The sequence below is a fragment of the Branchiostoma lanceolatum genome, chromosome 9 (assembly GCF_035083965.1).
Source record: "Branchiostoma lanceolatum isolate klBraLanc5 chromosome 9, klBraLanc5.hap2, whole genome shotgun sequence".
Classification (NCBI taxonomy): Eukaryota; Metazoa; Chordata; class Leptocardii; order Amphioxiformes; family Branchiostomatidae; genus Branchiostoma; species Branchiostoma lanceolatum.
In genome coordinates, this window is record NC_089730.1 from 19,243,042 (window position 1) to 19,266,010 (window position 22,969).

At 42.0% G+C, this 22,969-nt stretch overlaps 1 protein-coding gene across 1 annotated transcript; it reads right to left on the bottom strand.

The window, feature by feature from the left end:
- Nucleotides 1-1,070: 1,070 nt before the first annotated feature.
- LOC136441317 (N(G),N(G)-dimethylarginine dimethylaminohydrolase 1-like) lies at nucleotides 1,071-22,227 on the bottom strand. The gene is made up of 7 exons (XM_066437544.1): nucleotides 22,022-22,227; nucleotides 13,841-14,014; nucleotides 8,329-8,434; nucleotides 7,287-7,432; nucleotides 5,578-5,688; nucleotides 4,974-5,102; nucleotides 1,071-1,839 (listed from the first exon to the last, which is right to left on the bottom strand). The coding sequence occupies exons 1-7, from the start codon at nucleotides 22,145-22,147 to the stop codon at nucleotides 1,738-1,740; spliced, it is 894 nt and encodes a 297-aa protein (XP_066293641.1). The 5' UTR covers nucleotides 22,148-22,227; the 3' UTR covers nucleotides 1,071-1,737.
- Nucleotides 22,228-22,969: the final 742 nt, after the last annotated feature.

Below are 22,969 nucleotides of genomic sequence, written 5' to 3' on the forward strand. Positions count from 1 at the left end.
TCCACACTATAAATTCTTATCAGACCACACCAATCTATTACATCAGTTCTCGGACATTTTGAAGGAAAAATTTATCTAGTGGTCAAGATGAAGACAGAAGGCAGGGAGGAAAACATGTATCTTACGTATCGTACATTCACTCCCTGAAAACTAGTGTACTGAGGTACAGCCCTCAGACCAAGGAGGTTTATCCTTGCTCAGACTTAGCCTGTGTTTACACAATCTCTCGCTGGAGGAGGTTACTGACCCCCCCCCCCCCCCTAGGGGGCGGTATCTGTCGGGCCGGCTGCTAGGAGCGCAATTTAGTCAGGCTACCCTCAGACTCTGTTTTCAAGATAAGATTTCAATTTAGCCTTCTTTTTCGTAAAACCGAGAACCAAGAAATAAAATTGGTGTGGCCTTATTACGTCAAAACGTGACCATTCACTCACAGCAGCTTTCACAGCTCCATATGCGTGTCTAACTAAGTTCACTGTGAGTACCTGAACAGACTATAGACCTGTTTCACTGTCATACATGTTCCAATCAATCCTGTTTAAACATGTGGTGCAGTAAGCATCGTCACCTCACAGAGGATGAATTGAACTGGACTGCTGTAGGCATTGCTTTTCAAGCACCAAGAAAGGCTTTAATTTTCAAGCACTTGGCAAGACCAGATTTAGACTTAGACTGGACAATCTACATATCTGTATAGTGACTATGTTTCATCCATCCAGCCACATAGCTTAGTTTAATCAAGGAGATCCAGTGTTCTCGCCAGAATTTTTTCACAGCATAGGGGTCAGGTACAGAAGGCCAACTTTACGCGGCGCAAGCTACGAAGAAATTACCACGGAGTAGGGAGTCCGGCTTGTTCCCCCGGAAAATTTTTTAATTTATAACCCAATGAGACACTATTTCCTGCATTTTGAGGGATAAATTTTGTGAAGTAAAGTTTTTCCTCTGTTACAGCCTCATTCTAAAGCCAAATATGAACTTTTTATAAGATTTATGAAGGGTCACAAGGTCCTTTCCAGAAAGAAACACCCCTATGCTGGTTGAAGCACAGCATATATATAGGGGTCCAAATCACAGCATAGGGGGCCCCTATGCTGAAAAGGCCTGGCGAGAACACTGAGATCAAACTTTTTACCTCCTTAGTTTAACTCTCCCCTGCTACCTAAGCCTTTGAGTCTTGACCAATACAAATTCGGTGCCAAACGTCTACCTTAGCATGCTGAATATTATGCAGTTTTGTAATCTTTCAGTAGGAACAAACAAAAGGTTTCTTTGTCTTTCGGTCAACTTTTCCAGCAACAAAAAATATCATTGCCAAAATCGACACAGACATTTTGGCACAGATCAAATGGCAAACTGAGCAAAAAGCTAAGAAATATGATGCAAAAAATGGAACAAGAATGATTTCATTAAAACATAACCATGAAACAGGTCTATTTTAACATCACTACCCAGGCACTGGGGAGGCCTCAGTATAGTATGGAATGTACATTCAATCATAGTTGTCTTGAGGCCAGTACAATGCCTGGGGAGTAAGGCTATACAGTCAAACCTGTACAAGTGACCACCTAGTCATTAAGACCACCTGGACAATAGGACCACTTCTTGCAATTGGTGGTCACTTAGATAATTTTCCCATTGATACCAGTCCTGTCTATAGTGAATGTCTACCTAGACAAGACTTTATCTTAGTGGTCTTCTTGGTCAGGTTTGACTGTAAGTGAACATCTGCTGACTACTCTAGATAAAGACTGTGAGAGCGCTGAGGGTTGCCCCAACTTTGGCCAGCTCCGAGTTTGGCACGATCACTTTCTTCAGATCAACAAGTTTGGCCTCAATCACCTGGAAGGACAAATAGAAAAGGAAAAAAAAGGTGACTTGAAAATGATACCATTGAATAATGTCTCTGCTACTGAAAGATATGCTTATCAAAACAGAGAAGGCTGTCTAAGAGTTGTAGAAAAGAACCATGTATTTCATGATATTGAACCACCTTGCAAATAGTCTGGGAGTTAGAGTTGCATATACGTCCAAATCTGTTTAACATATCTGTCAGCATACGGAAATTTCCTGACACCCCCCCCCCCTTTTGATACAAAGTTTGTTAGAATTTTTATTCTATACCATTCCTTTAAAAAAAATCAATGACGGAGTCTGCCATCAGAGTATGGTTTCCAGAATCCAGCAGCAAAGTTTTTCCATAACTAAAGTGGTCATGACCATGGTGCTGAATTATGGTTTTTCTGGTTGTGTTTCAATTTGATGTTTATTCTCAATATTATGTTCGACTCCCTGACAGAATGTAATCTATCATCTTGAGAATCTTTTAAGGCTATTTTGTCATCAGAAAAGTCTGCTACAACAGTTTTCAAAACAATTAAATTTGTATGCTTAAGTACCATGAACAACAGCCCTGGATTAGACCAAAATACAGGTTGTTCGAAAACCTTTGTGAGTTAACTCTTTTTGTGTTGGGAAGCGATTGACACAGACTCACTTCCATGCAACAGTTTATTTATTTATTAATCAATCTTTTGGGTTATGCCTTCAGTTAATTGAGTAACTAATTTCCAAGGGAGCCCTTACAAAACTTTAACAAATCTGGTCACAAAGGAAATAACATTCACAATGATATAACATGAACAGGCAAACCCACCTCTGTGCTTTTAGGGATCTCCTCCTGGGTTCTGTGGACCAGGGAGTCGTTCACAAACACACAGTCTATACAACAGTTCACAAACACACAGTCTATACAACAGTTCACAAACACACAGTCTATACAACAGTTCACAGACACACAGTCTAACAGCAGACCCACCTCTGTGCTTTTAGGGATCTCCTCCTGGGTTCTGTGGACCAGGGAGCCGTTCACAAACACACAGTCTATACAACAGTTCACAGACACACAGTCTAACAGCAAACCCACCTCTGTGCTTTTAGGGATCTCCTCCTGGGTTCTGTGGACCAGGGAGCCGTTCACAAACACAGTCTATACAACAGTTCACAGACACACAGTCTATACAACAGTTCACAAACACACAGTCTTTACAACAGTTCACAGACACACAGTCTATACAACAGTTCACAAACACACAGTCTAACAGCAGACCCACCTCTGTGCTTTTAGGGATCTCCTCCTGGGTTCTGTGGACCAGGGAGCCGTTCACAAACACAGTCTATACAACAGTTCACAGACACACAGTCTATACAACAGTTCACAAACACACAGTCTATACAACAGTTCACAGACACACAGTCTAACAGCAGACCCACCTCTGTGCTTTTAGGGATCTCCTCCTGGGTTCTGTGGACCAGGGAGCCGTTCACAAACACACAGTCTATACAACAGTTCACAGACACACAGTCTAACAGCAGACCCACCTCTGTGCTTTTAGGGATCTCCTCCTGGGTTCTGTGGACCAGGGAGCCGTTCACAAACACACAGTCTATACAACAGTTCACAGACACACAGTCTAACAGCAAACCCACCTCTGTGCTTTTAGGGATCTCCTCCTGGGTTCTGTGGACCAGGGAGCCGTTCACAAACACACAGTCTATACAACAGTTCACAGACACACAGTCTAACAGCAAACCCACCTCTGTGCTTTTAGGGATCTCCTCCTGGGTTCTGTGGACCAGGGAGCCGTTCACAAACACAGTCTATACAACAGTTCACAGACACACAGTCTATACAACAGTTCACAAACACACAGTCTATACAACAGTTCACAGACACACAGTCTAACAGCAGACCCACCTCTGTGCTTTTAGGGATCTCCTCCTGGGTTCTGTGGACCAGGGAGCCGTTCACAAACACACAGTCTATACAACAGTTCACAGACACACAGTCTAACAGCAGACCCACCTCTGTGCTTTTAGGGATCTCCTCCTGGGTTCTGTGGACCAGGGAGCCGTTCACAAACACACAGTCTATACAACAGTTCACAGACACACAGTCTAACAGCAAACCCACCTCTGTGCTTTTAGGGATCTCCTCCTGGGTTCTGTGGACCAGGGAGCCGTTCACAAACACAGTCTATACAACAGTTCACAGACACACAGTCTATACAACAGTTCACAAACACACAGTCTTTACAACAGTTCACAAACACACAGTCTATACAACAGTTCACAGACACACAGTCTATACAACAGTTCACAAACACACAGTCTTTACAACAGTTCACAGACACACAGTCTATACAACAGTTCACAAACACACAGTCTTTACAACAGTTCACAAACACACAGTCTTTACAACAGTTCACAAACACACAGTCTATACAACAGTTCACAGACACACAGTCTATACAACAGTTCACAAACACACAGTCTATACAACAGTTCACAGACACACAGTCTATACAACAGTTCACAAACACACAGTCTATACAACAGTTCACAGACACACAGTCTATACAACAGTTCACAAACACACAGTCTATACAACAGTTCACAAACACACAGTCTATACAACAGTTCACAAACACACAGTCTATACAACAGTTCACAGACACACAGTCTATACAACAGTTCACAGACACACAGTCTATACAACAGTTCACAGACACACAGTCTATACAACAGTTCACAGACACACAGTCTATACAACAGTTCACAAACACACAGTCTATACAACAGTTCACAGACACACAGTCTATACAACAGTTCACAAACACACAGTCTATACAACAGTTCACAAACACACAGTCTATACAACAGTTCACAAACACACAGTCTTTACAACAGTTCACAAACACACAGTCTTTACAACAGTTCACAAACACACAGTCTTTACAACAGTTCACAGACACACAGTCTATACAACAGTTCACAAACACACAGTCTATACAACAGTTCACAAACACACAGTCTATACAACAGTTCACAAACACACAGTCTTTACAACAGTTCACAAACACACAGTCTTTACAACAGTTCACAAACACACAGTCTAACTGCTGCAGTAAACCCACCTCTGTGCTTTTAGGGATCTCCTCCTGGGTTCTGTGGACCAGGGAGCCGTTCACAAACACACAGTCCACTGCTGAGTCCTCGGGCAGACACAGAACCTTGTACTTGTACTCTGCCTTCTCTATGATTTGCTGTGGTAAGATAGAAATCCACATGGTCAGATACACTGTTTATACCGGTACACCCATCTCGTTGAATGATACCAGTAGCCGTACGTGCCCGGAAAAGGTGTAATGTGTATTATCTTTTGAGGACTGAAGGAGATCATATGTACATTGTATCTAATAAGGCAAAATCGTGTAAAGATTTCTTTTAGCACACTTAAAAGTACATACATCAATCTTATAATGTGTTACAGGGATAGGCAGCAGGATGAGGGTTAAGAGAAGATCTAGGGTGCTTTGTAACAACCCTGATTTTGAAGGCAAGAACATGTAGCAGTGGACAACCTCAAGTCAACAGTACATCTTCAGAAAAGACGCTGTAGCTGCATAGTTCCTGTTTAGAACTTTATTCGAGCCCACATCCAGACTAGTTTTGCCTTGTGTGTGGCTTAATCTCAATGGTTAGAGTTCAAACACTGATTTTGAAGAGAGAAATCCTTACTTCGATGACCTTCTGCGTGTCCTCCCCCTCCCCGGCAGCGATGATGTCAGGCCCCGCCATGGACAGGTAACTCTGCAGGGGGCGGTCCCCCTGGATGTACAGGGACGTCACCTGGGCAACAAACAACCAATCAGGAGGCACTCAAGGTAAACTGATATCTAGTGGCCATGTCAGGCCCTACCATATATGGACAGGTAACTCTGCAGGGGGCGGTCTCCCTGGATGTACAGGGACGTCACCTGGGAAACAAACAACCAATCAGGAGGCATTCAGGGTAACCTGATATCTAGTGGCCATGTCAGGTCCTGCCATATATGGACAGGTAACTCAGCAGGGGGCGGTCCCCCTGGATGTACAGGGACGTCACCTAGGGAACAAACATTCAACCAATCAGGAAACACTCAGGGTAAACTGATATCATGGCTATGTCAGGCCCTACCATATATGGACAGGTAACTCTGCAGGGGGCGGACCCCTGGATGTACAGGGACGTCACCTAGGCAACAAACAACCAATCAGGAGGCATTCAGGGTAACCTGATATCTAGGGGCCATGTCAGGCCCTACCATATATGGACAGGTAACTCTGCAGGGGGCGGTCTCCCTGGATGTACAGGGACGTCACCTGGGCAACAAACAACCAATCAGGAGGCACTCAAGGTAAACTGATATCTAGTGGCCATGTCAGGCCCTACCATATATGGACAGGTAACTCTGCAGGGGGCGGTCTCCCTGGATGTACAGGGACGTCACCTGGGAAACAAACAACCAATCAGGAGGCATTCAGGGTAACCTGATATCTAGGGGCCATGTCAGGCCCTACCATATATGGACAGGTAACTCTGTAGGGGGCGGTCCCCCTGGATGTACAGGGACGTCACCTAGCAAACAACCAATCAGGAAACACTCAGGGTAAACTGATATCATGGCCATGTCAGGCCCTACTATATACATTGTATGGACAGGTTCGTCAATTTCAATTCAATTTCAATTTATTTATTTTACCAGGGGACATCTCAGATCTACTGATCTGCTTTTCAGATGACCCTGGGCACAAACATTAAAAATACAATCAGATACAAATATACAGATAACGTTACATGTACAGACATATATCACAGTATTTCAACTTATCCCAGTCAGTTCTTAGCTACAGTCCCGCTACAGTCTGTTTCTAAATGCTGACGTAGTTGCAATCTGCCGTTGGTCCGCAGTGAGTTTGTTCCACAGTAGTGGCCCTTGATACTGCAGGCTCCCCTTGAAGGTTTCCACGTTTGCCTTAGGGGTGTCTAGCATGTGAGGGTCGTAGCTATAGAGCTGCTTTGTGGCAGTGCGTGTCCGAGCTCTGAGCACTGGGGGTGATAGCCATTTAAACAGTTTAGTCATGTAGGCTGGTGCATTGTGACGAACTGCCTTCTGTACAGCTACCAGCGTCAAAGAAGGTTAGACATCCAGGTAATAAGATACGCCAAATAACAGTTACTCAAGCAACTGGTTATGACTTTGGAAACAGTCAGACTTTTCAAGCAGCATCCACTACTTTTTGTCAGTGGCACTGAGCAAGATCTGTCGAACAGCAGGTTTTAACCACAAACTTATAATATCCAAATAAAGTGAAGACAATTTTGATAGTCCAATAGGAAACCAAAATCTGACAAAGTCAAGACAATGCTGACGTAAAAGTGACAATAAAAAGGGTTCTTTTCCCACCTGGAAGTCTGGGAAGACCCGTGCGAGTAGCCTGGCGCCGGCGTCGTTCTTCGGAGCAGGTTTCTCCTTCTTCCTGGGCGTCCTGCGGGTCGGGCTCTGTGGGGCGTTGTTGTTGCTTTCCGTCACACGCACGAAAAACTCCCTGCCTTTTATCAAATAGGAGAAAGGAGGGGGTCATGAGAAGCCTACTAACTACGTAAATACATCGTACATGTGTAAGAATTACGTAGCATCAGCCATGAATGTGCAGTACGATTTGGCACACATCATCATCATTTGGTACACACAAAAAATGGTTATATCTAATAAGACTAAAAAGCTTGTTTTCATGAATCTCTTAATTTTGTTGGTAACTTTTTAAAAATATGTTAGGAGAGTATGTCATAAAAGCAGAAAAGCTAGTTATCTTTCAAAATTCTTCTTTTATCAACTTTTCACAATCTGGGGGGCATTGTTGTTGATATCCGTCACACGCACAGAAAACTCCCTGCCTGTTTTTCAAAAGGGAAAAGGAGGATGTTAATTGCATGCTTACATTATGAATAGCTTGTACTGTACAATTAGGTGTAATGGTCCCCCTGTTGCCTAACCCAGTAGCCAAACGACCTGTTGCTAAAGTGTTACCACATGCATACATGTACAGCAGAAACCTTAAATTTTAAGAAACATTTTGTCCAGTGCTTGAATAACTATTCTTGGTGTATCTTATTACCTGGACGTCCGATCTTCATCAAAAAAAGTTCAATTGTTGAAATGTTTGTTGAGGTAATTTTGATAAGATTTGCTGAGGGCCTGCATGCCCCTTTTACGTAGAGCGTAATCGACCGTTTTAATTTTACGTAGAGCGTTGCCGACCACTCCATAATTTAGCGTAGAGCGTAGGGGGGGCTTTCTGAATTTAGCGTAGAGCGTAGGGAGGCTTTCTGAATTTAGCGTATTACGTAGCCGGCCCTCCGAATTTAGCGTACAGCGTTGTCGGGCTTGAATTCAACAGTCTTCTCCTTCACTACAATCTGTTCCCCAGCGCCACCTTGTGACTTACCAGTGAACAGCACGTCCCTGCCGTCCAGGGTAGCCTCAAGGTCCCTCAGCTCGGCCACGTTCCCCACTCCCAGCTGTTTTTCTAGCACCTCCTTCACTGCTGGCAGCTGGGTAGACAAACAAATGAACAAACAAACAAACAAACTGTTAGGGATAATGTAGAATGTATGTCCCTCAGTCCAGCAATGCTCACTACCTTAAGATCGGAGTAAAAAGGTGACTTGAAAATGGTAAAAAAAAAAAAAACAGTCTTCCTCAATAGAGGTTGATGGTTCTTCATACTGTGGTTTTGCTACGGCTCACGTTTTTGGCCAAGCACACCCGGTCACCCTACTCTTCTTGATAAGTGTGTTGGGTTCTTTTACGTGCAGAGGTTTGACGCTTGAGGCTAATGCCTGAAGCTCCAATATAACGCTACGGCCGCGTGGCGCGTTGGATACACCCGATCCCTCGATCTCGGAAGTTAAGCAACGCGCGGTCCGGACAGTGCTTGGATGGGCGACCAACCAAGGACGTCCGGATTGCTGTAGCCTCACGAAGCTTTCCACGAAATCGTCTTCCGGGAGGGACGTAAAAAGGGGGTCCCGTGCTCGAGGAGGTGCCTTGAACACGTTAAACAGCCTCATTACCCTACACATTGGGTACCTGCCTGTGGCACTGGCTGCAAATACACCTGATATTATTATTATTATTATACCAAAAAAAAAGAAAAAAGAAAAACAACCATGTTTTAGACATCTCAAGTTTGCTCCTTCACAATTTACTGTAAAAATGGGTTCCTTGTTTCTCTCATCAATGTCTAATTTCCTTTCTGGTTAAGAATTTTAGTTTCACTGACATTCCTGTCTACAGCTTTTGTATTTTTTCAATTACCAAGTTAGTGTTTGTTTCCTTCATTTGTTTTGTCTCAGTTTTTTTCATACCTTTCTCCTTGTTTTCACTTTTACTAATTGCTTAGTATACATATTCTTACAATTTCATTTTACGTTTCGTTTTAAGTTTGTGCGTAGAGGAGCCTACACTATGTAGGGGGCTCAGGCTGAGGCACTTAGTATGGCTAAGCTTTAAAAACATTTTAATTTGTGATTCTACTTCAAAAACTGAACTTTAACCTACATTAAGCCAACTTGAACACAGGAGCCACCTAGCAACCGAAGACTTTTGCTATAAACACCTCTCATAATCACTCTTCACCTGCCACGGTCCCCAACATGCTAGCTATGGCAAAACAATCACTAAATCAACTTAACCTTCTCCCTGCTGCCTGACTCTGTAACCAATAGGGAATGGGGTTCCAAATGGCTACTTCAGTGTGCTAAAAAGTTAACTACTTAATACACAATATAACTGACATTCATTGAGAACTTAAATGTCTAATGAGTATATTAATGGCACCTAATTACAAAGCACAATTTCTGTCTCGGCCTCAGTAACATAATCACTGTGACAGCAGTTTGCTTGCTGGAAGGGTTTTGGGATTTAGCAGACCATTGATTTTATAACCTTACAAGTTATTCCCTTTGCAAGGGTGAACATTTTACCATCATTTGGTTACAATAATGGCTTGCATGTAATTGACAATAATGGCTTGCATTTCAATTTTTTCTGTGGGAATCCAGATAGAATTCATCGATAGATTGTGACTTACATGTATCTTTCAATCAACTAGATTAATGGAAGTTTTCATACCTCAGTGAAATTTCCATGAGTTTTTGGAAATTTCCTGTTTTATTCAATATTGTGAATTAATGCTAATAAGCATTTTTCTGCACAGAGGCTCAAAACAACACCTCCATTTTCACAGAGGTAAATATACCACCAAGTGCAAGTGCATTGTCTCCATGTTTAATATATGAGACATTAATGAACTTTCCCCACCACTAAGTTATACATTTATGACACTAGTCCCACTTCGTCGTATGCATGCAAGGTTGTTGCTGCTGTAAAAGTCTAACCATATAAATAAGTCAGAGCGAAGGCTGTAGGCACTCTGTGTAATCACCAACTCCTCTGGCAGCATAGCAACACTCTAATCGACAATTTTACCACACAAGCTTAAAGGCTCCAGCCTGTTTCTGACGTCTTTTCAGGCCTTTTATAGTTTTTAAGGGGACGGCTTTCTATATTGTCAGGTTTGTCCGCTAGCGAAGCAACCAGCCATGAAAGGCAGCAGAATCTTAATAAGCGGCTGCATCAAAGGAAAGAAGAAGCTGAAAAGAAAACCTGAAAAATAGAGGGTCTGATAAAAACGTCTGAAAAGATGTCAAGAGCCTAACCAGTCTGCTTGGAAAGTACAGATTGTTAATAATATATCATATTTATATTATTTATCGTTAAGAAGAAGGTGTTCGGGCTTTCAATATTGTCAGGTTTTCTTTTTGTCCGCCAGCAAAGAAACCCAGGATAGGCAGCGGCTGAATTTTCAATAAGAGGAAGCTAATTATGGTGGCTGCATCAACATCTACATAGTACTCGGCAAGACCCCGCAAGGGGCATAACGCCATTAGGGAAGTGTCAGGGTCACGCCCAGCTGCAACAGGTGGTGGTGGTGAAAAAGGAAAATCCGAAAAATGAAAGAAGAGGAAGAAATCGAGAAGAAAACCGGAAGTCTGAATGGATATCAAAAGATTGTGAACCAGGCATGGGCTGGCATGGAATACAGCCGCTGTTTTGATCAGGAACGTCTGAAAAGACGTCAAGAGCTTAATACAATAATTATCATTCATCACTCTGAGGCATCAATGGAACATCCCCACCACCAAGACATTTATGAAGCTCCCCCACACCCCATGTTGCTGCTGTAAATGTCTGACTGTATAAATAAGTCAGAACGAAGGCTGTAGGCACTCTGTGTAATCACCAACTCCTCTGGCAGCATAGCAACACTCTAATCGACAATTTTACCCACTCAAGGAAGGCTTCAGCTTTCTCCTGACGTCTTTTTCAGGCAGTCTTATAGTGTTTAATGAGACAGATTTCTAAATTGTCAGGTTTTCTTTTTGTCCGCCAGTGAAGCAACCCACAAAAGGCAGCAGAATCTTCAATAAGAGCATCAAATGAAAGAGGAAGAAGTAGAAAAGAAAACCTGAAAAAATAGAGAGTCTGATAAAAACGTCGGAAAAGACGTCAAGAGCCTAACTTAGACTGCTTGGAAAATACATAATTATTATAGACAATTTATCACCCTGAGGCATCAATAAAACCTCCCCACCACTAAGACATTATGAATCTCCCCCACACCCCATGTTGCTGCTGTAAATGTCTGACTGTATAAATGAGTCAGAACGAAGGCTGTAGGCACTCTGTGTAATCACCAACTCCTCTGGCAGCGCAGCAACACTCTAATCGACAATCTTACCCACTCAAGGAAGGCTTCAGCTTTCTCCTGACGTCTTTTTCAGGCAGTCTTATAGTGTTTAATGAGACAGATTTCTAAATTGTCAGGTTTTCTTTTTGTCCGCCAGTGAAGCAACCCACAAAAGGCAGCAGAATCTTCAATAAGAGCATCAAATGAAAGAGGAAGAAGTAGAAAAGAAAACCTGAAAAAATAGAGAGTCTGATAAAAACGTCGGAAAAGACGTCAAGAGCCTAACTTAGACTGCTTGGAAAATACATAATTATTATAGACAATTTATCACCCTGAGGCATCAATAAAACCTCCCCACCACTAAGACATTATGAATCTCCCCCACACCCCATGTTGCTGCTGTAAATGTCTGACTGTATAAATGAGTCAGAACGAAGGCTGTAGGCACTCTGTGTAATCACCAACTCCTCTGGCAGCGCAGCAACACTCTAATCGACAATCTTACCCACTCAAGGAAGGCTTCAGCTTTCTCCTGACGTCTTTTTCAGGCAGTCTTATAGTGTTTAATGAGACAGATTTCTAAATTGTCAGGTTTTCTTTTTGTCCGCCAGTGAAGCAACCCACAAAAGGCAGCAGAATCTTCAATAAGAGCATCAAATGAAAGAGGAAGAAGTAGAAAAGAAAACCTGAAAAAATAGAGAGTCTGATAAAAACGTCGGAAAAGACGTCAAGAGCCTAACTTAGACTGCTTGGAAAATACATAATTATTATAGACAATTTATCACCCTGAGGCATCAATAAAACCTCCCCACCACTAAGACATTATGAATCTCCCCCACACCCCATGTTGCTGCTGTAAATGTCTGACTGTATAAATGAGTCAGAACGAAGGCTGTAGGCACTCTGTGTAATCACCAACTCCTCTGGCAGCGCAGCAACACTCTAATCGACAATCTTACCCACTCAAGGAAGGCTTCAGCTTTCTCCTGACGTCTTTTTCAGGCAGTCTTATAGTGTTTAATGAGACAGATTTCTAAATTGTCAGGTTTTCTTTTTGTCCGCCAGTGAAGCAACCCACAAAAGGCAGCAGAATCTTCAATAAGAGCATCAAATGAAAGAGGAAGAAGTAGAAAAGAAAACCTGAAAAAATAGAGAGTCTGATAAAAACGTCGGAAAAGACGTCAAGAGCCTAACTTAGACTGCTTGGAAAATACATAATTATTATAGACAATTTATCACCCTGAGGCATCAATAAAACCTCCCCACCACTAAGACATTATGAATCTCCCCCACACCCGATGTTGCTGCTGTAAATGTCTGACTGTATTCAGAGCGAAGGCTGTAGGTAATCACCAACTCCTCTGGCAGCGCCGCGCAACACTCTAATCGACAATTTTACCACTCAAGGAAGGTAATTTCGGGCTATTCTGAGAGCCCTTGTTAAAAGCCAATGTTGATACAGCGGAGTGAAGCAGGCAGCACGGCCTGATGATTATGTCCATCGATAATGACGGCTGTTTGAGCACAAATCCATCCCTGCGCAATTACTGTAGATTGGAGATTAGGGAGACCTTGGCATTGTGAGCAGTATTAAAAAGCGTTCTCAAATGTATCTTCCCTGGACAGCTGTGGCAACTGTCAGGAATTTCAATTGGTTTTTAGGTTTTCTGATTCTTGCAGGAAATTAAATGGAGGTGGTGAAAAAGAAAATAATGCACCATGATACAGACTCAAATGCTCACAACATCATGCAGGGCTCAAATTCAGTAGTCCTTAATTTTCTATTGGATCTTTTGTCTGCAATATTTGATTCATAATACCTATATACTGTAATAGGCGGTCTTCTTGCTAGATTGCAAGTTAATCTTTGTCTATTTCAAAAATGTTTCTGCAAATTCCAGCTATCTAACATTGATGCCTAATAATGATTCAACTTTAGTGCCAATTAGGATACCTTTGCAACGAGAAGATTAACATCACAGTAATTATAACATAATTCCACCAGGGTACATTATATTCTGCCACCATGAAAGTATACATCCAAACAGATCTCCAACCCAATGTCCCCCAGTATAATCTGTATAATCTAAACCGTGCATACCTGGGGTGCTGCACTAGAGATCACTCAAACCCACTGTTTTTCAAAGTGACACATTTATGTAACCCTATGGATTAATGTTAATGCAAAGTTGATTTTTTTGTTCACCTCTTTCCTGCGGTCGGGATTGGTCGGGCGCGTGATGAACGCTATCCCATCAACCACCACGGCGGTGTCCGCCACGCAGGCGCACCCCGGACACTCCTCGTCCGCGGGGATGGTGATGACTCGCAATCCCAGGGTCCTCAGGGTGTCCACGTACGTGGTCCACTCATCGCGGGCCTGGAAAAATAAAAAACTGTAATGAGGCCAAACAATATTTCAAAAAAACCTTCATAGCCTTATCTGCTGTTCCAGCACTTGCAATATATCATTCAAGATCTTAATTAAAATGTCATCACACATATCATATCATTACCTGATAAGACTAAATTTGGGTAAGTGTTAACTCTTAAAGTAAGTTTTCATAGCCTGGTTAACGTTCCCTTATGCGAAGTCTGCTTGCCCGAGGAGTCTATGTACGTTTTGCATATGCATGATACTTTCGTTTAGAACGCGGGCAAATCAACGTACATAAATTGGTTCAAACGTATGTGTGGACAATTTTTCATAATTCAAAAGCAGAAGACTGCAGCAAACTGTGTGTTCAAGTATGAAAACAGAATATAACATCAATATTGACTACAGATCTACATGCATCCATGTGGCTGAGTGATTGGTTAGACACCTTCCTGGCTTGTTTCAGGAGAGGTTAGGCTAGGTGCGGGATGGTGTCAAGGGTCAACCATAACATCGATGCCAAATTAAGCCAGCTGAAATAAGGCGCTGCTCTGTCTAGCCGGGCTGTTAGCACAAATGATTTGTTCATCGATTTCCACACCATAAATTTCAACAGCAAGTGGACCGTATGATTAATGAATACAGACCATAACATCTTGCAAACTGATTGTGATATAACACCTAGCTTCAGTGCACTGTGTGAACCAGTCAGTGCAGTGTTGCCCTGATGAAGATGACTAGTCTAAGTGTCATCCTGTTTTAGTTAACTTTATTCGTAACTATGTATGTACACAAGCCAACATTTCAATGACTGTCTCTGTCATCTTCTACATGTAGCTTGTGTCATCCTGTTTGGTGAAGGCAGAGCCTGAAGCTGAAAGCAGAGCCTAGAACTGAAACAGGATGACACTCAGGCTAGAAGATGACAGAGACAGTCATCGAAACGTCGGCTCGTGTAAATACATGGTTGTGAATAAAGAACTTTGCTACTCAGTCATTCACCAACCTGATGAAATTATTCACACTCAGGTGGTTGTGATATAGTTTGAAATCCTCCCAGTCTGTTTCTGGCTGCAATGGCCAAAGCCAATATAATGACTATGAAGAGGCTTAAGCTACCTGAACTAAGACGCTCCTATGTCTGTCAGAGCTGTTAGCTCCAATGACTTGTTCATTGATTTCTACACCAGTGATATCTATATTGGCAGCACATCCATTACACGTTCATGCAAAGTTAATTTAGACACCTCATCGTCACAGCTTTATTGACTCTACCCAACCCATCACCTGAACCTTGTAGACCAGGTTAATTTGATTGTCTGGGATTGTCTCTAAGTTTTTTGGTTCACCAAAAGGCTGCAAAGGCCAGAGCCAAATGATTAATACTACGACCAGGGTAGGACGGTTTCCTATGTCTGGGCAGTTCATATCAATATTGGCAACGCATCCCCCACAGTCCGTTGCGTGTCTGTGCAAAGTTAATTTGGACACCTAATCTTCACAACATGTCTTCATTGACTCTATATAGCAATTAATTCTCCGAACCATATAGACCAGGTCTTCGATTGTCTTTGATGTTTTGTTCACTAAGTGATTAGTAATACCAAGTGATACAGTACTAGTACTGAATTCAAGAGGGGTTGTGATATCATTACAGTTTGAAAATTTCCAACGTTTCTGCCTGTGAGAGCAAAATAATGATTATACTATGAACAGAGCTTGCACCCTGAACTGAGATGCTCCTATGTCTGGCCTTAGATAGCGTGAATGATTTGTTCATTGATTTTTACACCAGCGATATCGGTATTGGCAACGCATCCCTCCCAGTCCGTTGCGCGTCCGTGCAAAGTTAGTTTGGATATCTAATCTTCACAACACGTCTTCATTGACTCCAAGCAATCAATTACCTGAACCTTGTAGACCAGGTCTTCGATTGTCTTTGATTTCTTGGTTCACTAAGACAGTGATTTAAGAGTGGTTGTGATAACATCAGTTTGAAATTTTCCAACGTTTCTGTCTGTGCACTGAGCCTTAAATGATGCAATGAACACTGAGGTTGTAATAACCTGAACTGAGATGCTCCTATGTCTGGCCTTAGATAGCTTGAATGATTTCTTCATTGATTTTTATACCAGCGATATCGATATTGGCAAGCATCCCTCACAGTCCGTTACACGTCCATGCAAAGTTAATTTGGACACCCCACCTTCACAACACGTCTTTATCGACTCCAAGCAATTAATTACCTGAACCATGCAGAGCAGGTCTTTGATTGTCTTTGATGTTTTTGTTCACTAAGTGATTAATACCAAGTGATACAGTACTAGTACTTAATTCAAGAGTGGTTGTGATAAAATCAGTTTTAAATTTTCCAACGTTTCTGCGTGTGAGAGCAAATAATTATACTAGTACATGTATGACCAGAGCTTGCACCTTGAACTGAGATGCTCCTTTGTCTGGCTTTAGATAGCTTGAATAATTCGTTCGTCGATTTTTACACCAGCAATATCGATATTGGCAACGCATCCCTCCCAGTCCGTTACACGTCCATGCAAAGTTAATTTGGACACCTAATCTTCACAACACGTCTTCATTGACTCCAAGCAATTAATTACCGACCGTGTAGATGCCGTTCGATCGTCTGATTGTCTTTCGACTGGGACGAAAGAATCAATCATTATGCCTAGTTCCTGCAAGCTGCATGTCACTGTTATATAATAACAGTAACCATTATAGGACATAAACTTGTACTGGCTCATTCGAGCCTTAAAGTTAAACCATCGATCGAGAAAGCCACAAATAAGGCGAAACTAGTCAGGTTGTGGGCTTGAATAAAGTTCTAAATGGGAACTATATGGCTACAGCGTCTTTCCAGAAGATATGGCATGAGGCTTAAGGTTGCCCACAACTATTCCCCCATTTCAGGACTTAATCTTAAGGTATATTACGGCCGTCTTGAGACAGCGTCAAAAGTTTCAATCGAGTTTGGAGCTGGAATCACCTCGGAACTTAATGAAAATATCAGGGATGGAGTCCCTGACGCTCCCTAGCGGTTACCCCAGGCCCTAACCAATCTTTTAAGGGATTACTGGGGACTCCGCGATTTCATTACATTGTGCAGGACTCCAGAACTGGAGGGAAGGTATGAAGGCCTGCTGAAAGGATTTCACTGTTCCAGTGATGGCATAATTATGGAGAGCCTTATAATAGCTGCTCTCTGAACACTGAACATATGGGTCATTAAAGAAAAGGGCAGGAAAAAATTCAAAGTAAAATGAATAAAATTACAAAATAAAATTCTCAGCGAAGGTAATGATGCTGTACCATCAATTAAAGACTGGTCTCCTGAACTCGACTAAATCTAGAAATTTCAAAAGAAATTCAAAAACCTCACTTTGAAAACATGTTTGAAAGAAAAATGTCTTTCCTGACTGCACGTAATGTTAGTTCCTGTCATTTTCTTTCTGAACACGCAGCATTCTTTATGACGGGTACTTACGGACTTTACTTCGCACCAAGTATTGACCATCCTGAAAGGTCCCTCCACATGCATACAAATACATAATATATACGTTACAGGTAAGCAAGGGGGTTATCATTTAGTCCTGGAGGTAAGTAATCACTGCTTCAGCAAGCCTGCCCCAGTTTTCTACCATCCTGTGGCCTTGAAAGCCCAGATTGTGGCCAGGGGTTCCACTCTAGTTCGCTGTTCTGCATTCTTAAAGACGATAAGGTATCTTTAAGCCACTTTGATCGAAAACTGTAAGGAAAAAAGGTCTCCTGTCATTCAGCATACAGTCCCAGGCAGTGCCATTTTCTTTCTGAACACGTCCAGCTTTCCAGATTACGGGTACTTACCTACAGACTTTATTTTGCACCTTGAAATATATTGACCATCCTGAAAGTAAAAGGTTCCCCCACATGCATACAAAGTAATCAGCGCTACAGGGAGCCTGCCCTACTTTCGCACCAGCTGGTGGCCTTGGAGGCCTAGATTGTGGTCAGGGGTTCTACTCAGAGCTCTACAAAATGTAGTTTGCTGTTTTGCATCCCTGGATGACTGTAGAAAAAAGACAAATCATTGGCAGTCTGGTTTCTGGGTTGACAATTGACATCATTAAAAAGTGGTAGATAATCCCCTGTCATATCAATCTCTCCACAAATGTAGTAAATCTCAATACATACATAAAATGTACTTTCGGCCTGTGTTTTGTAGACATTTTCTCTTTATGACGATGCCAAGCCTTGCATCTGCTTGGAGATTAGTTAAGTAAAGATCAATGATAATTTATTTATTTGCAAACTCATGACTGAAGGCTAAATCTAAGGAAACACACACAATTTACTATAATAATACAAAAGGTAAACAAAAATGTTGTCTATACAATGTAGATCTATCTGATGTACATTACTGGGGGTTTGACCTCTTCTCATAGTATACAATCTTATAATGAATAATCCTACGTTTTTAATGAGTGGGTTTTGTGATTCACTTAAGTAAGCTATCTAGTATTTTCCCCGAAATCAATAATAGAATTCCAATCAACAGATGCAATGATCATAACAGATATTAAGGATCATCATTAGGCATGAGCCATTGAAAACCCCCAGCTTTATCTTGTGTAACCACCACCCTCCTGCTGGTGGGAATGGACGCTACAGAAACACACAATAACATGAAAGGTCACAGGATTTCTGCACGCAGATGCGGGCAAGCGACCACCCCCTGCACTACATGATCACAAATGACAGGGAAGAAGAAACTGGAAGGACATTACGTAACCACAACCATCTTTCACTGCCGAAATGTAGAACTGAGAGACTTTCTGTACCAAGTGACGCTGCTCCACAACAAATCTCTTTAAGCATTAATGTCGAGTACCTCCGTAAAGATTACAAGCACTCTTATCTATGAATTTTAAGGACTTATATGGTATGTATTTTAGCATTTTGTAATAGTATTGCTGATTTTTCTAATAAGTCGTCTTCTCTTGAAAATTATGAATATTCTTAAAATCAATATTGTGTAAATTACTATTAATTAGCTGTAATTCAGACTGTTGTCTTGGCTGTCTGCTGAATGCTAATAAAGATCTTTTGACTTTGAGGATTTCTGCACGTACAGTGGGGAGAAGAGCACGTGAGAAGAGATACTGTTGCCAGGTCACTGATGCACAGGCCAACATGCACCCAAGGAAGCTTTACCACTGCCCCACCCCCCTTTCCTCCCCTAATTTGTCTCTATGGGACTGTGGTAAAATTTCCTTGGGGACATGTTGGCTTTGGACTTGGAGCCCAGGTGCTGGATTCCAGGCTATAAATTAAACGTGACTATGATTAGTGTCAGGCGAAATGTCAACCTCGCACGTTGTTGCACTTTTTTTAATCAGGACATGCCTTTGATTGTGTGGTTTTCAATTTTTAAAAAAAGATAACAGGAGCCTTGGCTTTATGATATGAGAGTCAGGTCTGGCAACAGTTCTGATAATTTGGACCTTAACACCTGTTATTGCGATACCAGAAAGTAAGAGTACTAGTATCTATGGAATTTTAATGGGGTTTAGGTTAACTTCAGTGTCGTCTGTTCTTTCACTTTCCCTTTTGACCTGCAATTTTGACCTGAAGCAACTTACACTTGTGCTCATGTAATTAAGATGTACTAAAAAGTGAACTAAAACAACCATGACATTTTTGCTCTTTTAATTAGTATATACATGTACATTTACTGTACTGTACATCCAAGTACTAGTAAATGGTTGAAATATAGGATTTCCTAATTTCCAAGTAGATGTAAGGATTAGGCTCATTCTCAGTGCCTGTTTTTGCAACATTCAATACTAGAAAGGTATACTGAATGTTACAAAACATGCATAAAACCCTTGAACTTCAGAAAATGATCATGGTACTTTCCAAACTGTTCCAAACCATTCAAAATCATTGGAAAATTCCTTGGCTATTGTTATAGAAAAAGAAGATCTTAGAGGAAGAACTTTATAATTTTCACAAGACTTGTAACAGGTGCAATGTATGGCAACATATGTACAAGGCAGTTGAACAATGTGCATGTAAAGAACGAATCTACATTATGAATGACAAAAAATACAATCTAACTCTGCATGCTAATACTGTAAAATATTATGCTGATTTTTCATTTCATTTCTTTATTTGTTTATACATAAATGCTGCTTAATACCAATTTTCTTTAGATACTCAGTATTTTTGTATTGTTTATTCCAAGAACCAGGATCTTGATTTGGCCAGGCCTCAGGTATGTGGTGATAAAAGGGAGCCACAACAGGATGCTATGTTTGCGGTTGGGTGAAGGGTCGGCAGCACTGCTATGTCAATGTTTTAGTTAAAAGGTTCTAATGTTTATATTCTGATACTTATGAGCCATAGTCCCCGACCCTCAGGCATGAGGATGGGACTACAGGTTTAAGGTAAGGTAATAAGCCGTATAGAACAGGGAAAAAACAACAACATATATATAACACCCTCCTTTTTGGCAGTTTCTGAAAGTGACTTAAAATGTGGGCTTTTTTTAAGCATAAATTGAAGGGGCTCAAAACTGGAAGATTTTCACATTCAGATCTGATTTTCAAACTGACATTTAGATGAACAGTGCCTACAGTACATCTTCTCAGGGCTTCTTGGTTGTTTTATATATGAGATTGGACAATTGAGCCCTGGGGAAGAAAAGAAACTGATGATGAATATTCCCCCAATCTACTACCAGAATATTGCTGCGGTGGAAGATGGGATTTGCCTGTATTCCATCCATTCACTATGATTCAGTGTCGATCTTGTGAAATATTCCTGAGATTTGAATGAACAGTGGACCTACAGCAGAGAGCTACTGGTCTTCTTGGTTGTATAATTATATATTGATATATTAAAGAATGTTGGACTATTTCATCCTTGGGGTTCAGATGGATGAAACATGTCTTTATTGCAGCCTCCGATGCAGACTCCTCCCGGCTGTTTTCTTTTTCAAGTTATTGTTTTTATACTATTACATTTTTTTTCCAATTGCTGCCTGGCCAACAACAAGAAAAAAATTAAATAGTAAAACTGGAACTTGAAAAATGAAAACAGCCTGAAGGAGTCTGCAATGGAGGCTATCTTTATTGAATATTCCGTGAGATGTCAAACTCAAATGGAGAGAATTAAGATGGATAGAGGGTTTTTTATCAAACTGGCAATCTTGTTTAATCCCTCCTAATGCTGAGACTAAGGGCGTAGTGCCACCGCAGCTACCTGCTTGACAAACAAACCCTGTATTTGCAGGTGCTACTTGAATTTCACGAGTACATAAAAACCCTTCTCCTCCCCATTCTCTGTGTCTGGCACTTCCGAGGCAATGCACTCTTCTATAAATTTACCTGGCGGTGTGGCGCAGTTAATGGTGTTTTTCTGTGACACTGGGCTGTGATCCTCTCCAAGCAGAGGTTGGTGGGGGAAATTGGGACCTTCTTAATCATATAACGTTAATCACTTGACTTGTGATATGTCCTGTTTTCTGTCTGCAGATTTTGGTAGGGCATGTGGGCCGAAATGATCAATCAACCTCTGCTTGGAGAGTACGCCATGAAACCTTTCTACCGTGTTCCTCCATAATTCAAGCGGCAAACAGCCCAGCTATGCCCGCTATGTGCTCACGGAGAGTGGAAAATAATTTGCACATATCGCTTGACACGTCCGATAAAACAAAACACTGCACAGCGCGGCACGGTGCGTTAGGCAGACAGGTATAACGGTAATACTTACACACCTGTGAACCGAACAGGTGTCAGGAGAACACGCAGGTGAGAGAAACGCCAGGTAACGGCACCTGGGAGGATAACGGAGCGATTCGGGAGGACAATATCGGTTACCATGGCAACGGATAACCGTTAGGCAGGGATATCGTATAAGAGGCGTTGCGTGTGCGGGGAGATGGTTTTTGCAACATGCGAGTTTTTTGGGCTGCGGTTTCAAGTCGTTGCACCAAGGAGTGGAACGCGCACCAACCTTCTGCAGATCCACCGTGTCTTCCCGCTCCTCCCCCTCGGCCGGAGGCGCGACCTCGCCCGACAGGGAGCCGGGGATCTCCCGCACGATGGCCGTGGAGAAGGTTCCGTAGCTGCGGTCCGCCATGTTCGGGCTGTAGCGCGGCGTCAGGATCGGATATCAGCGTCTGTTGTTGGCGGCTGGAGGAGCGAACTGTCAGGGGTGGACCGTTATGTGTGCGGTAGGGGGAGCGAACTGTTAGGGGAGATCCGTTATTTGTAAGGAGGTGGGCTGTATTTAATTAAAACGCGCGACGCTATTTTTGTACAATCCATCTTGAGCGTTATCTTGATTCATGATCATTCATGAATGGGAATGCTACTTCACAGTAGCAGTAAACAAGCGATGAATAGGTGATTATTCTTGGATGATCGAAATGTCTGAAAACAGTAGGGGGCATGGCGAACATAGTGATTATAGGTCATTATACTGAAAAGAATTTCGGATAGAAATTTTGCAATGTTTTATTGTTAACTTTATTGAACACTAAGTGACTGACGGGCACGTTTTGTCTACTTTTGCCATTAATGCGTTGCCTTTCATTTTGGGACGCAATGCGAAAAGGGAATAGACTGGAAAAATTGCAACAACAGAGAGGTCTGTCACAAAATTAAAGAAAAAAATGAAAGGGACAATTGGAAGCAAAGCCACTTCTTCCCCGTTCGATCCTTAATTCCGAAATCCTGACCGTCTCCTTATCACTGTAATCAGTTTGAAACTGAGAGTGAAACACGGACGGGCGACATTCTTTTGTCCTGCTGCTCAAGCACACAATGAACGGTCCCTAAGTGATTCTAACGTACCGTAACTGAACAACTACTACACCTCCAGACTGCAGAGGTCATTGACCCCAGAAGAGCCGAAGACATTGTAAATTCAGCACCATATTTTTAGTTTCAAGGCATCGTC

Coding starts and splice junctions, on each gene's coding strand:
- LOC136441317 (XM_066437544.1), bottom strand. CDS start 22,147: ATGGCGGACCGCAGCTACGGAACCTTCTCCACGGCCATCGTGCGGGAG. Junction 5,689..7,286: donor GGGTCTTCCCAGACTTCCAG/GTGGGAAAAGAA, acceptor TTTGTTGCCCAG/GTGACGTCCCTGTACATCCA. Junction 5,103..5,577: donor ACACGCAGAAGGTCATCGAA/GTAAGGATTTCT, acceptor ATCTTACCACAG/CAAATCATAGAGAAGGCAGA.